The sequence below is a fragment of the Ipomoea triloba genome, chromosome 9, assembly GCF_003576645.1.
Source record: "Ipomoea triloba cultivar NCNSP0323 chromosome 9, ASM357664v1".
Taxonomy (NCBI): domain Eukaryota; kingdom Viridiplantae; phylum Streptophyta; class Magnoliopsida; order Solanales; family Convolvulaceae; genus Ipomoea; species Ipomoea triloba.
In genome coordinates, this window is record NC_044924.1 from 24057639 (window position 1) to 24074281 (window position 16643).

General features: G+C 35.8%; 1 protein-coding gene and 1 non-coding gene across 6 annotated transcripts in view; both read left to right on the top strand.

Moving 5' to 3' along the window:
* The window catches only part of LOC116030951 (DNA-directed RNA polymerase II subunit RPB7), a 5348-nt gene extending 4492 nt beyond the window's left edge, over positions 1-856 (top strand). For 2 of the 5 annotated variants that reach the window (XM_031273336.1, XM_031273338.1), the window contains exon 7: positions 324-856. In XM_031273336.1, coding sequence (XP_031129196.1) covers positions 324-389 — 66 coding nt within the window. In that variant the 3' untranslated portion in view covers positions 390-856. The remainder of the gene's footprint in view (positions 1-323) is intronic. The other 3 variants (XR_004100469.1, XM_031273337.1, XM_031273340.1) reach the window with 3 other exon arrangements.
* Positions 857-1320: 464 nt separating this feature from the next.
* Positions 1321-1392, top strand: TRNAD-GUC. Its single transcript has one exon. It is a non-coding gene; the product is annotated as a tRNA-Asp (tRNA).
* Positions 1393-16643: the final 15251 nt, after the last annotated feature.

Consider the following 16643-nt stretch of genomic DNA (forward strand, 5'->3'; position numbering starts at 1 on the left):
CCCCCCCCCCCCCCCCTGTTCCTTCATTATTATTATCAAAGTCCAAATGTTTGTTCATGTAGTTCTGGATGCACTGGATTCTTTACTCCTCGAATCCTCACTTCCAACCCATATTTGTCTTCATCTCATATAAACTCGTTTTGTTTAGTTTTTTTCGTTTAAAGTTTGATTCGGACTTCCAACAAAACAATAAAAAGGTTTGGTATAACAATGTGCACTAATTTGGTTACTGAATTGCTTTTCACACTTTACACTTCACTCCACACTCCCCGCAACTATCTGTCTTTGATATTGACTTGTACAATGGGCATTTCGGTTTGCAGTTCTGCATTGGTACAATTAAGGATGATTTCTTGGGTGTCATCAGTGATCCCGGAGCAGCTGTCTGATAAACACAATTTCAGATTCTTGGCCATAGTTGGTGATGCTGTATTGATTTTCTTGTACGAGGATAAATGGACTGTTTATAGAAGACCACCTGGAACTCGAGCTGAAGGCTTTTTATTTTTTTTTTTATTTTTTTTTTTCAGTGATACCGGAGCAACTGTCTGATAAGCACAATTTCAGATCCTTGGCCATAGTTGGTGATGCTGTATTGATTTTCTTGTACAAGGATAAATGGACTGTTTATGGAAGACCACCTGGAGCTCGAGCTGAAGCTCTTTTTTTTTTTGGTCTAGAAGTCTTGTACGCCGCTGCTATGCAATTTGGAGTTATGTCGTTGTCTTAGAAGTTTGATTTAATTCCAAATATATTTTAATATAGTTAATGATAACATATTTCTAAATTGCATTTATTATTGGTTTTGGAAAGTGGGCAAAATTCACAATTTATATATTGAATATTCACAACTAAATGGTTACAATTTACATACTGAATATTCACAATTTGAATTGTAAACATTTCGTAGGTAGATTGTGACGAGTTTACCTTGTAAGGTGGACTCGGGTCTATGATATAACTATTGGAATTTGGAATTTAGATTTAAGGGTGAATTTGTGGTTTGTATTCATTTTAGACAAAATCTTTAAATTGGTAACTTAAAATGCTATAATAATCGTGTCACTTGAAGGTACACATTAATTAAATTATAATAGTATGATTGCACAATTTTATACATAATTTTTTTTGTGTGATTTATAAATTCTATAACAATAAATTTTACGTAATATATACACACTCAGTGGCAAAAGATTTTGTTGTCACCCAAAATATTTCTACAATTTTAATTAATTTTAATTTTTGAATTTTATTACAGTCTAACAAAATTCAACAAAGACTTGAAGTTAAGTTTCTGTAAATTTGTTCTTTTATCACCAAGTCGTTGTAGTATAGTGGTGAGTATTCCCGCCTGTCACGCGGGTGACCCGGGTTCGATCCCCGGCAACGGCGTTTTTTTGGTAAGACCAGACGAGGTTACTCCGTTGTAGAGTAGTGGACAATTCACAGACCCTCACACCAGGCCAGCTGAAACAAGCTCTGCTCTCAAAGGAAGCCCAATCCGACGCAACGAACCTACGAGCTCCTCATCCTTCATCTTTATAGGTTAGGATAATGAACTTTATGATTTATGAAAATGAACATTAGATTCTATTATAGAATATTTACAAAATAGTTCATACACCCTTCCAACATTTTGTCCATACATTGATCAAACATATTACCAAGTTCCATCAAATCCTTCATTTCCACCGGCCATAAATCTTTCTTGCCCCCTTTAACACATCTTCTCTTTAGCTATTCAATGTTAACCTGCAGTATGCTTGTTGCATATTTTGCTCTAAGAAATCGTAATAATTATATATTTTACCTTTCAAAATTTTAACTTGGAATATAAACATCATTTATGTAGAGATAAATTTCTATATAGTAAAAATATATAATGTTGAAATTATTTTCAAAAGTTAGATTATGTAAATAAAAAAAATTGGCATACAACAATAGTTCAATAGGTATGTGTTAATCAAATACAATTGCAGGTAACTTTTATTTGAAAATTGATAGCTTACCATCTAAAAATATCTTAATTAATAGAATAATAATGCGCATAATTGCATAAACATCTTTAGTGTGTGAGAAATGATAGGCCCGGTCCTATAATTTTATTGGCCTGGGGTTGGGACATGTCAAAAAATAGGCCCTATCAGAACTTAATATATATTTTATACCTAAAATTTAAATTATTTAAAAGAAAAAATACTATTGCATGCCATATAACATAGAAATAAGATTCACAAGTTTTTTAACAATTTTACATACACAATAATAATCATAAAAAAATATTGATGCTTTCCTATATGCAAAATAATCAATAACGGCATCAATGCCTTCATAAATAAATAATTATAGTTTATAAAAATGAATAAACAATTTAAAATCAAATAAACTTTAAAACAATAACATTTTTATCATAATAAATAATAAATCAATTGTTTATAAAAATTTATAAAACAAAACTTACAAACAAGGACAAAGTTAAAAATCGTCGTAATTGAGAGCGCGAAATAAAAAAACTTCAAAACTCAATAAAATATTCATAACAAAATATAAAACATAATTAAGTTAATTTGATAAAATGGTTTGAATAGAAAACACATTGGCCTTGTCTGGTAAAATAGTTAACCTATCAGCTAATATTTGCTTATTTGACCACTATTAGCTATTTGACTTGATTAAAAAATCAATATAAGTGTTTAGTTAATAAAGTTTTTGTAACTCCAAAATGCTAAAATTCAAAAAGTTGCTCAAAGCAACTTTTTCAATTAGTTTTTTTAGAAAAGAAATTATACCAAACAACTATCAGCTAACAGTTAATTTACCAAACACTTTTCTACAATCAGCTAATGTTATCAACTAGTTATACCATCTAACCCAATCAACTAACAGCTATAAACTAACAACCATTTACCAAAAAAAGGTCATTATAAACCTCACATCTCCTATATTGATATGATATTTATAAATACTATTTTCTTTTAGCTAGATCAATTTCAAGTTTTTTCTAGAATAATTTGAATACGATGAAACATAATAGAAACTTTAGAATGCATTGATTTAATAATTCATAAAAAAAAAGTAAACTATCATTTAAATTTTTATTAATAACTAAATCACAAAATATATTTCATATAAATTAATTAATCAAGTTAAATAATTTTTACAATTCATAACTTATTATAAAAGTTCACAAAATAAAAAGTAGTTATAAATACAAGTATTAAATTACTCAATTATAAATATATTTCAAAATTATAAATAAATCTCACAAATTAAATTTTTATTTAATAGAGTGTTGGGGCATTATAAAGTTCACAAAATAACACTTGTTATAAATACAAGTATTAAATTACTCAATTATAAATAGATTTCAAAATTATAAATAAATCTCACAAATCAAATTGCAGCCAATGGGTCTCAAGTCTCAACCCTCAACCCCGTAACCTTTGCTATAAGGCGCATGTATCAGACCAATTAAGTCATTTCATCTTGTTAGGAATATAGCGGAAGCGAATACTTGAAAATTGAGAATTATAAAAGTTAAATAATAGGAAAAATATATATAAATGACAAAATAAAAAAAATGATAAATTGGGATAAGATAAAATAAATAGCGTGGTTAGTGTGGGTCGGTGGGGGAACCCATAGGAAGGGGGGACGACCCGCCGAATTCACATCAGAAATCGTCAACATGAACACAAACGAAATCTTTAATTGCGTATAGAAACAAAGCGAACCACTTTTATTCTCGGAGCTGAGGTATATGAAGAATGGCTTTTTGGTCCCTTTCGTCCAGTGGTTAGGACATCGTCTTTTCGTGTCGAAGACACGGGTTCGATTTCCATAAGGGATATATAAATTCTCAACTGAGAATTACACAAGAATATATATATTTATGTGGACTACGTGAGAAAGGAAAAAAGGTTAAAGGATGAATTGATAATTCAAATTGATGCATGAAATACAAAGCTAATGAAAGCTATTTATACACTAAACAAAAGAGAGAAATGTGCAAAAATAAAGGAGAATATGCGCATGATGAAGTAGAGAAAGTTAATGGGAACCCAATGAGGTAGCTCAAGTGGCAAATAAGCTCTCTTTGTGAGGAAGAATTTTGGGAGAACCTGGGTTAAACGGACGGAGGAAGACCCGTCAATTTACCAAGGAAAAAAGGAGAAAGCTAACGGGAAACTGGTCCATGTTTAATTGACTAAACTCAAGCATGACTTGAACTTAGCAATTGGGATTAATGGCTCAAATTGGGGTGGTAAGTGAGATTGTTAGATAATGGGATTAATGGCTCAAGTTAGGCCATCCACACGTCTGAAATTCTCTTCATTGCAAAATTCACGTGGCTTTTTTTTTTTTTTTTTTTTTTTGTTACGTGTAGGGGTGGGCATTCGGTTAACCGAACGGTTAACCGAACCGAATTACCAAAACCGAATTAACCGAACTTGTCAAACCCTTTAACCGTTAACCGAACCGAAATTTCTATTTCCGAATTAACCGAACCGAATTCTTTTTTCGGTTAATCGGTCGGTTAACCGATTAACCATAATTTTTAAAATTCTAAAACTAACACCTAAAATAATAAATCCAATTAAAATAAAATGCATATCATAGTAAATTTATAACAAAATATATAAAAACAAAATGCACAAACATCCATAACTTCAAATCTTCAATCCAAAATCCAAAGTCTAAATATCCATAGTCCATAGTCATAATACAAGCAATTTCACATACAAAGAATCAAAGATTACAAACACACATCCATAGTCCATAGTCCATAGTCTTCATAAACACCTTACTCACAATTCACAAGGTAGGTTCCATTGCATTCCATGAAGAATCTAAAAAATAAAAGACCAAAAACAAAATTAATATATTAAAATTTTCATTTGGGCGATGAAAGTAAAATTTATAAAGAAAAGAAATAAAATTTACATACCATTTTCAACACTTTCAAAGTCATTTAACTCTTGAAGTTCTTCAAAAACATCTAATGAAACTGTTGAATTTTGAATCCAATCTTGATAGCACACAAGAGCTTGAGCCATTCTAGGAGTTAAAGAACTCCTAAAGGAATCAAGAACACGTCCTCCGGTACTAAAGGTAGACTCAGAAGCAACCGTGGATACTGGAATAGCTAGCACATCTCGAGCCAACAATGACAAATAAGGAAATCTAGGGCTATTAACTTTCCACCACAACAAAATATTAAAATCATCCTTTACTGGCTCCGTAGCTTCATTGAGATACTTATCCAATTCTGACATTTGATCCCCAACATTACCTGATTGAAGTTTGTGCCTTACAAACTTCTCTTGCATACGCTTTTTCATCCTAGCTTGGCATTCTCCTATATTCGAACTAGATGTTGGCGTGGAAGTAGATGACACATTGTCATTTGAAGGCTTATAAGCATTAAACAATTCATAGACCGCATCTTTAACCTTCTTTGTCATTTCCACACCTTTTGTACCCTCAAACATATCTTTCAAAGCAAACTCAACATAGCAAAACTTGTGTCTAGGATCAAGAATAATGGCAACAAAAATCAACATATTCAACTTGTCAATGTTCCCCCAATATTTGTGAAATTTATCTTTCATCTTCATTGCCATTAAACTAAATTCATTCTCATCCGAAGCTTTGCACTCTCTCAAAAGACAATCAATTTCACATATCTCATCAAACAAGCAATTGGAAGTAACATAACAAGTCCCGGAAACTCTATTTGTAAGCTCATAAAAGTGTTCCAAGAATTTTACTAAATCCCTAACAACATTCCAATCACTTTCAATAGGTATACCATCCCCCGATTCAAGATCATCTTTAAAATTCTCATCTTGTAAATCAAACATATAGAAAGCTTTTTCAAACTTTTGAGCACAATTTAGCATCAAATATGTTGAATTCCAACGAGTACTAACATCAAGGCACAACAAACTTTTGCTTTCTATATTCTCACTTTCAACACACTCTTTAAATTTTTGCAATCTAGATGGAGATTGCCTTACATATCTCACCGCCCCTCTAACACGAGCAACCGACTTATTCAAAAGTTTCAAACCTTCATTCACAATCAAATTTACTATATGTGCAACACACCTCATATGCATATATTTTCCATTCAAAATATTTCCATGCTTACTCCCAAACTTTTTTTGCAAATATCCAATAGCACCATCATTTGCACTTGCATTATCAACCGTAATAGTGAATAATTTATCAACCCCCCAAGAAAGCAAGCATTTTTCAATCAATTTACCAATAGCATCACCTTTATGACTTGAAATTTGACAAAAATTTATGACTTTCTTATGCAAATTCCAATTATCATCAATAAAGTGAGCTGTGAGACACATGTAATTAATTCTTTGCAAAGATGTCCATGTATCCGTAGTTAAACACACTCTATTACATGAACTCTTCAACAAATTTCTCACTTTGATCCTCTCATCTAAATAAAGTTGATAAACATCTCTTGTGATTGTTCTTCTTGAAGGAATGTGAAACATAGGACAAGCCACTTGAACAAATTCCTTCAAACCTTCACTCTCCACAAATCTAAAGGGTAGTTCACACTTCACAATCATATTTGCTAGAGCCTTTCTAATAGCTTCTTGATCGAATTTCCAACTTGAAATAGCCCCTTCCCCTTCATTACCCTTTTTTTGCACAACAATTTGAGATTGTGACTTGTCAACATTATTAGGATTTTGTTTACATGCATTCATGTGATATTTTAATGATGTAGTTCCATTTCTCTTTGTATCACAAGCATATTCTTTCCCACAGTGCACACATTTACATGAAGTAACACCAGAAGATGAAGTAACTTGTTTAAAATGAGACCAAACTTCTGACCTAGATTTTGTTGCTTTTCTCTTTTTTGAAATTTGACTTGCACCTGCACTCTCACTTGTTGAAATAGCAACTTCATCTGACGAAAGAGCCGTATACAACGGAGAAATTTCTTCCATTGACATCTACAAGCAACATTAATAAAATTTCTCAATGCAACATAAGCTACATAAATTATCAATACATACTCAAATCATCAATGCAACATAAGCTAATTAAGTAATTAGCAGATACAAAACATTGGATCACTGGATTACTACTTAAAAAAATAAATTTTTATTATTAGAAAGAAAAAATATATTTAAGTATTTAACACTAAAAAAACATTGTTAAGATATATATATATATATATATATATATATATATATATACTGCAAATGTGAAATGTTAACAAATAACAAGGAGTAATAACTAATAAGCTACTGTAATTCTGTAAATAAGCAAATAACTAATAAGCTACTGTAATAACTAATAACAAGGACTAACAAGCATATTCTGCAAATTAAACCTTGACAGATCATTTTGACAGCAGACAGCATGAGACAACAGCACACTGGATTACTGGAAATGATAACTAAAAAACATTGTTAATATATATATACCTCGTGTGCGTGTCCTTGTCGACGGTGGCCTACTGGCGGTGGCGGACTGAGTGCGAGAGAGACAGTGAGGGGCTTGGGTGGCTGGCGGTGGCTGACAGGCAGTGGACGGTGGCCTACTGGCCTCTATCCCTGGAGGCTGGAGCAGGTCCACGGTTCTAGGCTGCTGGCGAATGGCGGTGGGCTGGTGGCGGACTGGGGCGGTGAGAGATACAGAGTGCGAGAGAGACAGTGAGGGGCAGTTGCGTTCTGACGGTGAGAGAGAGAGCGCGAGAGAGGCAGTGAGGGCTAAGGGTGGTGGCCGGTAGCCGGTGGGCGTCAGCGATGATTGAGATTTGAGAGAGAATGAGAGATTGCGAGAGAGTGAGAAACAAAGAGGGCTGGGGGCGGCTGAACTCAAATGAAATTAGGGATTAGGGATTTCTCATGTTATATATATATATATATATATATATATATATATATATAGGTATAGGGGTGGGCAAAACACGGACAATAGGCGGTTAACCGACCGAACCGCTGAAATTCGGTTAACCGTAACCGAACCGAACTTTTCGGTTCGGTGAACGGTTAATGGAATTTGGAATTTTCGGTTAACGGTTAATTCGGTTCGAAACAGCCGGTTAACCGAATTAACCGAACGGTTAACCGAAAATTAATATATATATATATATATATATATATATATATATATATATATATAACATGAGAAATCCCTAATCCCTAATTTCATTTGAGTTCAGCCGCCCCCAGCCCTCTTTGTTTCTCACTCTCTCGCAATCTCTCATTCTCTCTCAAATCTCAATCATCGCTGACGCCCACCGGCTACCGGCCACCACCCTTAGCCCTCACTGCCTCTCTCGCGCTCTCTCTCTCACCGTCAGAACGCAACTGCCCCTCACTGTCTCTCTCGCACTCTGTATCTCTCACCGCCCCAGTCCGCCACCAGCCCACCGCCATTCGCCAGCAGCCTAGAACCGTGGACCTGCTCCAGCCTCCAGGGATAGAGGCCAGTAGGCCACCGTCCACTGCCTGTCAGCCACCGCCAGCCACCCAAGCCCCTCACTGTCTCTCTCGCACTCAGTCCGCCACCGCCAGTAGGCCACCGTCGACAAGGACACGCACACGAGGTATATATATATTAACAATGTTTTTTAGTTATCATTTCCAGTAATCCAGTGTGCTGTTGTCTCATGCTGTCTGCTGTCAAAATGATCTGTCAAGGTTTAATTTGCAGAATATGCTTGTTAGTCCTTGTTATTAGTTATTACAGTAGCTTATTAGTTATTTGCTTATTTACAGAATTACAGTAGCTTATTAGTTATTACTCCTTGTTATTTGTTAACATTTCACATTTGCTATATATATATATATATATATATATATATATATATATATCTTAACAATGTTTTTTTAGTGTTAAATACTTAAATATATTTTTTCTTTCTAATAATAAAAATTTATTTTTTTAAGTAGTAATCCAGTGATCCAATGTTTTGTATCTGCTAATTACTTAATTAGCTTATGTTGCATTGATGATTTGAGTATGTATTGATAATTTATGTAGCTTATGTTGCATTGAGAAATTTTATTAATGTTGCTTGTAGATGTCAATGGAAGAAATTTCTCCGTTGTATACGGCTCTTTCGTCAGATGAAGTTGCTATTTCAACAAGTGAGAGTGCAGGTGCAAGTCAAATTTCAAAAAAGAGAAAAGCAACAAAATCTAGGTCAGAAGTTTGGTCTCATTTTAAACAAGTTACTTCATCTTCTGGTGTTACTTCATGTAAATGTGTGCACTGTGGGAAAGAATATGCTTGTGATACAAAGAGAAATGGAACTACATCATTAAAATATCACATGAATGCATGTAAACAAAATCCTAATAATGTTGACAAGTCACAATCTCAAATTGTTGTGCAAAAAAAGGGTAATGAAGGGGAAGGGGCTATTTCAAGTTGGAAATTCGATCAAGAAGCTATTAGAAAGGCTCTAGCAAATATGATTGTGAAGTGTGAACTACCCTTTAGATTTGTGGAGAGTGAAGGTTTGAAGGAATTTGTTCAAGTGGCTTGTCCTATGTTTCACATTCCTTCAAGAAGAACAATCACAAGAGATGTTTATCAACTTTATTTAGATGAGAGGATCAAAGTGAGAAATTTGTTGAAGAGTTCATGTAATAGAGTGTGTTTAACTACGGATACATGGACATCTTTGCAAAGAATTAATTACATGTGTCTCACAGCTCACTTTATTGATGATAATTGGAATTTGCATAAGAAAGTCATAAATTTTTGTCAAATTTCAAGTCATAAAGGTGATGCTATTGGTAAATTGATTGAAAAATGCTTGCTTTCTTGGGGGGTTGATAAATTATTCACTATTACGGTTGATAATGCAAGTGCAAATGATGGTGCTATTGGATATTTGCAAAAAAAGTTTGGGAGTAAGCATGGAAATATTTTGAATGGAAAATATATGCATATGAGGTGTGTTGCACATATAGTAAATTTGATTGTGAATGAAGGTTTGAAACTTTTGAATAAGTCGGTTGCTCGTGTTAGAGGGGCGGTGAGATATGTAAGGCAATCTCCATCTAGATTGCAAAAATTTAAAGAGTGTGTTGAAAGTGAGAATATAGAAAGCAAAAGTTTGTTGTGCCTTGATGTTAGTACTCGTTGGAATTCAACATATTTGATGCTAAATTGTGCTCAAAAGTTTGAAAAAGCTTTCTATATGTTTGATTTACAAGATGAGAATTTTAAAGATGATCTTGAATCGGGGGATGGTATACCTATTGAAAGTGATTGGAATGTTGTTAGGGATTTAGTAAAATTCTTGGAACACTTTTATGAGCTTACAAATAGAGTTTCCGGGACTTGTTATGTTACTTCCAATTGCTTGTTTGATGAGATATGTGAAATTGATTGTCTTTTGAGAGAGTGCAAAGCTTCGGATGAGAATGAATTTAGTTTAATGGCAATGAAGATGAAAGATAAATTTCACAAATATTGGGGGAACATTGACAAGTTGAATATGTTGATTTTTGTTGCCATTATTCTTGATCCTAGACACAAGTTTTGCTATGTTGAGTTTGCTTTGAAAGATATGTTTGAGGGTACAAAAGGTGTGGAAATGACAAAGAAGGTTAAAGATGCGGTCTATGAATTGTTTAATGCTTATAAGCCTTCAAATGACAATGTGTCATCTACTTCCACGCCAACATCTAGTTCGAATATAGGAGAATGCCAAGCTAGGATGAAAAAGCGTATGCAAGAGAAGTTTGTAAGGCACAAACTTCAATCAGGTAATGTTGGGGATCAAATGTCAGAATTGGATAAGTATCTCAATGAAGCTACGGAGCCAGTAAAGGATGATTTTAATATTTTGTTGTGGTGGAAAGTTAATAGCCCTAGATTTCCTTATTTGTCATTGTTGGCTCGAGATGTGCTAGCTATTCCAGTATCCACGGTTGCTTCTGAGTCTACCTTTAGTACCGGAGGACGTGTTCTTGATTCCTTTAGGAGTTCTTTAACTCCTAGAATGGCTCAAGCTCTTGTGTGCTATCAAGATTGGATTCAAAATTCAACAGTTTCATTAGATGTTTTTGAAGAACTTCAAGAGTTAAATGACTTTGAAAGTGTTGAAAATGGTATGTAAATTTTATTTCTTTTCTTTATAAATTTTACTTTCATCGCCCAAATGAAAATTTTAATATATTAATTTTGTTTTTGGTCTTTTATTTTTTAGATTCTTCATGGAATGCAATGGAACCTACCTTGTGAATTGTGAGTAAGGTGTTTATGAAGACTATGGACTATGGACTATGGATGTGTGTTTGTAATCTTTGATTCTTTGTATGTGAAATTGCTTGTATTATGACTATGGACTATGGATATTTAGACTTTGGATTTTGGATTGAAGATTTGAAGTTATGGATGTTTGTGCATTTTGTTTTTATATATTTTGTTATAAATTTACTATGATATGCATTTTATTTTAATTGGATTTATTATTTTAGGTGTTAGTTTTAGAATTTTAAAAATTATGGTTAATCGGTTAACCGACCGATTAACCGAAAAAAGAATTCGGTTCGGTTAATTCGGAAATAGAAATTTCGGTTCGGTTAACGGTTAAAGGGTTTGACAAGTTCGGTTAATTCGGTTTTGGTAATTCGGTTCGGTTAACCGTTCGGTTAACCGAATGCCCACCCCTATATATATATATATATATTAATTTTCGGTTAACCGTTCGGTTAATTCGGTTAACCAGCTGTTTCGAACCGAATTAACCGTTAACCGAAAATTCCAAATTCCATTAACCGTTCACCGAACCGAAAAGTTCGGTTCGGTTACGGTTAACCGAATTTCAGCGGTTCGGTCGGTTAACCGCCTATTGTCCGTGTTTTGCCCACCCCTAGTTACGTGTTGCAATTCTGACACCGTCGAATTGCCACAATAGCAATTTTGGCGTCAGAATTGCAACAGCAATCAAAGACACCTTTTGCATTTATTTTAATTATTATTGTTGATTTTATTGATTATGGGGTAGTCAAACGGTGGGTCAACACCATCGAAAATAAATAAAGTGTAAATAAATTAGGAGAAAAATAAAGGAACACAAAGATTTTTGCGTGGAAATAAAAAAGTGAAAATCACGAGCCCTTTTGGGCGATGCCAAGCCAAAATTCACTATCTTTTTGTAGTCGGGTACATGTATTGTAGAGTGTCTAGGGAGGATTTCTGATTCGATGTCTTTTCTTTATGATTGACTAGGGCCTTTTATAGTAGAATGAATACAAGATTTATGGTAATTTGGGATTCACATGGTAATTCTGTATTTATGGTGAGGTAGGGTATTTAATAGCGTTGAAAAAACGATTTTAGGAAATAGAAGGATAATTTAGGGGGTAAGAATTAATTTAGGTGACCTTGATTGTCTTTTCATAATTGCATAGTTGTCATGTAATTCCTTCCTTTATCGTTGCGATTGACTGGTCAAATCCCAAATCGAGTGCCAAGTCCGAGTGCCGATCTGACTGACTAATGGGTTGACTTAATCCGTATCCCATCATCTAGCTAGTCCCTCACTTTCCTGTGTTACACGAAGCACGGCATAGGAAAGTACAATGCTACAATCCGCAGTGAGCTCAATACCATCTGTCATACTTCGTGCCGACTCCTTTTCAAGGAAGAGTGAAGGGATTTGTCGCAAACTCCTTCATTTTATTGTCGACTCCCTTTTTCAAGGAAGAGTAAAATGCTTCATGGCCGACTCCTTTTAAGGAAAAAATTTTATCGCTGACTCCTTTTTCAAGGAAGTATTTTCATCGCCGACTCCTTTTTCAATGAAGTGTGAAAGGCTTCATGGCCGACTCCTTTTTAAAGGAAATGTGAAAGTCTTCATAGTCGACTCCTTTTTTCAAGGAAATGTGAAAAGGCTTCATAGCCAACTCCTTTTTTCAAGGAAATATTTTCATTGTCGACTCCTTTTCTCAATGAGGGCTATATACTTATCACAAGATTTCACGAAGTATTAGTCTGCCGCCTCGTGTCCGAGGGGTGACTTTAGTTGTCCTCTCGCAGTTTCTTGCCTCTTTACCATTCGATGGGCTGGTAAGCACCTAAAAAGATTTTCGCCTTCTAACCATTTAGGCGGCTGGTTGACCACCCAAAGCTTTCGCCTCGCGCCATTTGGAGGTTGGCGGACCACCTGGCTTTCGCTTAAACCCGCACCGTTTAGAGGCTGGCAGACCACCCGACTTTCGCCAAAACCCGCGCCATTTGGAGGTTGACGGACCACCTGGCTTTCGTCTAAACTTGCGCCATTTAGAGGCTGGCGGACCACCTAGCCTTTGCCTAAACCCGCGCCATTTGAAGGCTGGCAGACCACCTAAATAAGCTCTCGCTCTCGACCATTTAGATGGCTAATCGGCCACCTAGATTTTACAAATTTTAGCTTGTAATTTGCTACGTACTCATGATGCACCTTGATAATATGCTGAGTCATTGAATTTTGGTTCCACAATTTAAACTTTCATGTATTTACCTCATCTTGCCACGTACACAAAAGCATGGTGAAGTGATTGTGATACATGTCACTTGCAAAGAGCAACAAAGTGCATTAAAATAAATCATACTAACTAACAACCTTGCCTTCGATCGCGCACCATCTTCACCGACCACCGAGGGACTAGTCAATCAATTACCGAGGCCGACTACAAGGACAAGCAGCCGACTGTTAACTACTAGTCAGCCGCTCTCCATCAAGCAAATCTCTTTACCACACTACTGCCTTTATGTCGAGTATTTGCGATCCTGCGGACATAATTTCATTGGTGACTACTTGCTTAGTTCCTGCCTACGTCCTTTAACTGACCATATTTTTATGATTGACTGGCATTGTTCAGCCAAGTCCCTCAGTATTATAATATGCCAACGAACTACTCATTCACTTGGTCAGCAAATATATTTCCTGAGCTATGCTTTGCCACAAAATAATTAAATGCATATGAGCAAAAAAACTTGCTACGTATTCTATAGATGGTAACTCCGTGTTGCCATACTTGAATATCAAAATTTTCCTTGCGCTGAATGCTACACTTTTCTTTAGTATATTCTTTCCATCTTGGTAATTGATATTTTATTGCCCAGAACATACATCTCTTTTATTTGCAATTTGCAGCAGTACGAAGCATGCTTTGACTTCCTTAAATTGCCAACCTTCCATGCACATAAAAATAATCCATAATAATGGTGTATCAATATCTCCATTCGTCACAATGGAAACTGTTTGCACTGAGGTAGGAAAAGCACTTGTTCAGGATTCTTAAACCACTCGCCCGGTGTTGGTTTTATCTCCCACGGAATGGTCGAACGACAGACCAACACCACCGGAAAATTGACTAACTAACACTATCGGAAAGGTAGAGTAACGTTTCAGCCCTCTTTGTATATTACGAATTGCCTTTGAGTACAATGAATTGCTTATGAGTTTGGAAAATTGTTTGTCATCTCTCGAGGCCTAGAACTCCTATTTATACAAGTTAGGAGAGATTTCTCCCTTAGGAAACTACTAAATTACTTTAGGAACTCTTTCCTTATTACATTTTAGGCACTTTCTTAATTTATCTCGACTTTTCTTCCATATTTCCTGCCTTCCGCCGCCGAACTCTTTTAGGAAACCTTCATGACCGCCTATCCTGCACCGCCTTTCATGAATCGCCTTTACCACCTCGGCTCTTTCTAGGTCGGTCTGGTCCGATTCATCTTCTTCCTACCCTTTTGGCCCGACCTTTCCTCCATGGTAATTAACTGCTTCAACAATTATGTTCAATCACTCACAGTCTAAGATCATCAGCTGCATTGTCACCTTCTCAATGATCCCTCGACCGACCGACCGATTGTCGACCGACCTTCACCGTGCCATCCTATCTTCATTCAAGCCTTCTCTTCCTCTGTATTAGTCGTCCCTTCTTCCTACTCTGAGTTCCTAGCACCGAACCTTAGCCTATTCCCCATCACCCAGCTTGCAGGATGGTTTTGACCAACCATATTCCTATGACCAATTGCTTAGTATGCTCGGTCGAGTCCCTCAGTAGAGCAATCACGCTTTGACATGCTTTCTTTATTTCTGTCATCACCACATATCTTGATTTGGACATGCTCGTTTCTGTCAAGATACGCACATAAATGTTTTCCATGAGATATGTCTTACCACGTACATAATCAATGTTTGGAAAGAATGTCTTCTGGAAGTTGTACCCAACATTTCCCTTGCAATACTGCTTAGTTCAGAGTTCGTAGTTACCGTGGCCATGCCTCGCTTCTACATCGGCCAACCGATGACTGCTTCCCCGCGGGCTGTCTCGAACGGTTAATCTATTGATGAGGACTGTTTATGAATGTCAGGCAACTTCTGTCATTCTCTCTCGTAGGAAATAATAATTATGGATTGTTAATGTCGGACTATGCATGCCGAACATAAATAAATTACTGATTCTTCCCGGTTGAGCAGTCTTATTTCCCTCGTGACTCCTTAGTCATATTCGCGCATAACAAAAATTCAGCATGTTCGGACTTTCTTTAAATTTGCCCCAAAATTTCGTTCGCATGTTGAGGCTACTCTGACCCTTTTTTATTTTTGGCACTTGCCAAAGCTTTTAAGGTGAGATTTTTCTTTTCTAATTGCCTTCAAACTTGCCATGTCCCAGTATGTACATAAACCAAAACTTTTCATGCAAGTGCACACTTAAATATGGAATCATGTGATAATAGGTAAGAATTTGTACAAAAAATTAAATCTCCAACCTTCATGCGTTCAGCCGCGTACATGATGTGCACGTTCTCCTTCCATACAAAGATATTAGATTGCCTTTTATTCTTTCCCTGTGTGTGTATTTTCCACATCCCTCAAACGTATACTTCCATATTTTTTGTGCCTACATGCAACCAAGAGAAGGAAATTTCCATGGAAGAGGTGTCTTTTCAACGCCGACTGCTCTCTTGGATTGGTCCTGATTCTCAACAGTCTTTCAGGGCTGTCAGGGTCAGGATTAACATTGCATATTTCTATGATAAACTTTCCAGGGCGGTCAGGGCCGATCCGGACCGACCATATTCTACGGTTGATTCCTCGGCCTGCTCGACCAAGTCCCTTAGTCTAGTTGTATGTTAATGATATGCTCATTTGTTAACTGAGCAACTGGTCTCGATTACACTACCCGGTGCGTGAAGTAAATAACGAGACTGAATATTGGAAAAGTATGTACTTGTATGAAACCAAAGGTTTTCATGTACATTTGTTTATTAGAATGGTAATTTACCAATTCTCTCGCACCCAACAACATTTTTTCCAGAAAAAAATAAAACTTTAATGCTGGAGGGTAATGATTTTTTCATCTTGTTCTTGTAACAAGTTCTTCTTCTTGTTCTTGTAACAAGTTTTCCTTTGTTTCCTTGTGTTTTGTCACCTTCATCTTGCTGGCCCTACTTTGGGTGTTACCTCTCTTCTGGTGGTGCATTGATGAACTGCATTAATAGCAAGAGGAAGGTATGTGCCCTCATAACTTCAAGATCTGTTCTTAAAACCTTTTATGTAATCTCATTGTATGTACACCAAATACAACTCGCATCAAGTAACCACTAGCCAACTTCCCCCCCCCCCCCCCCCCCCCCCC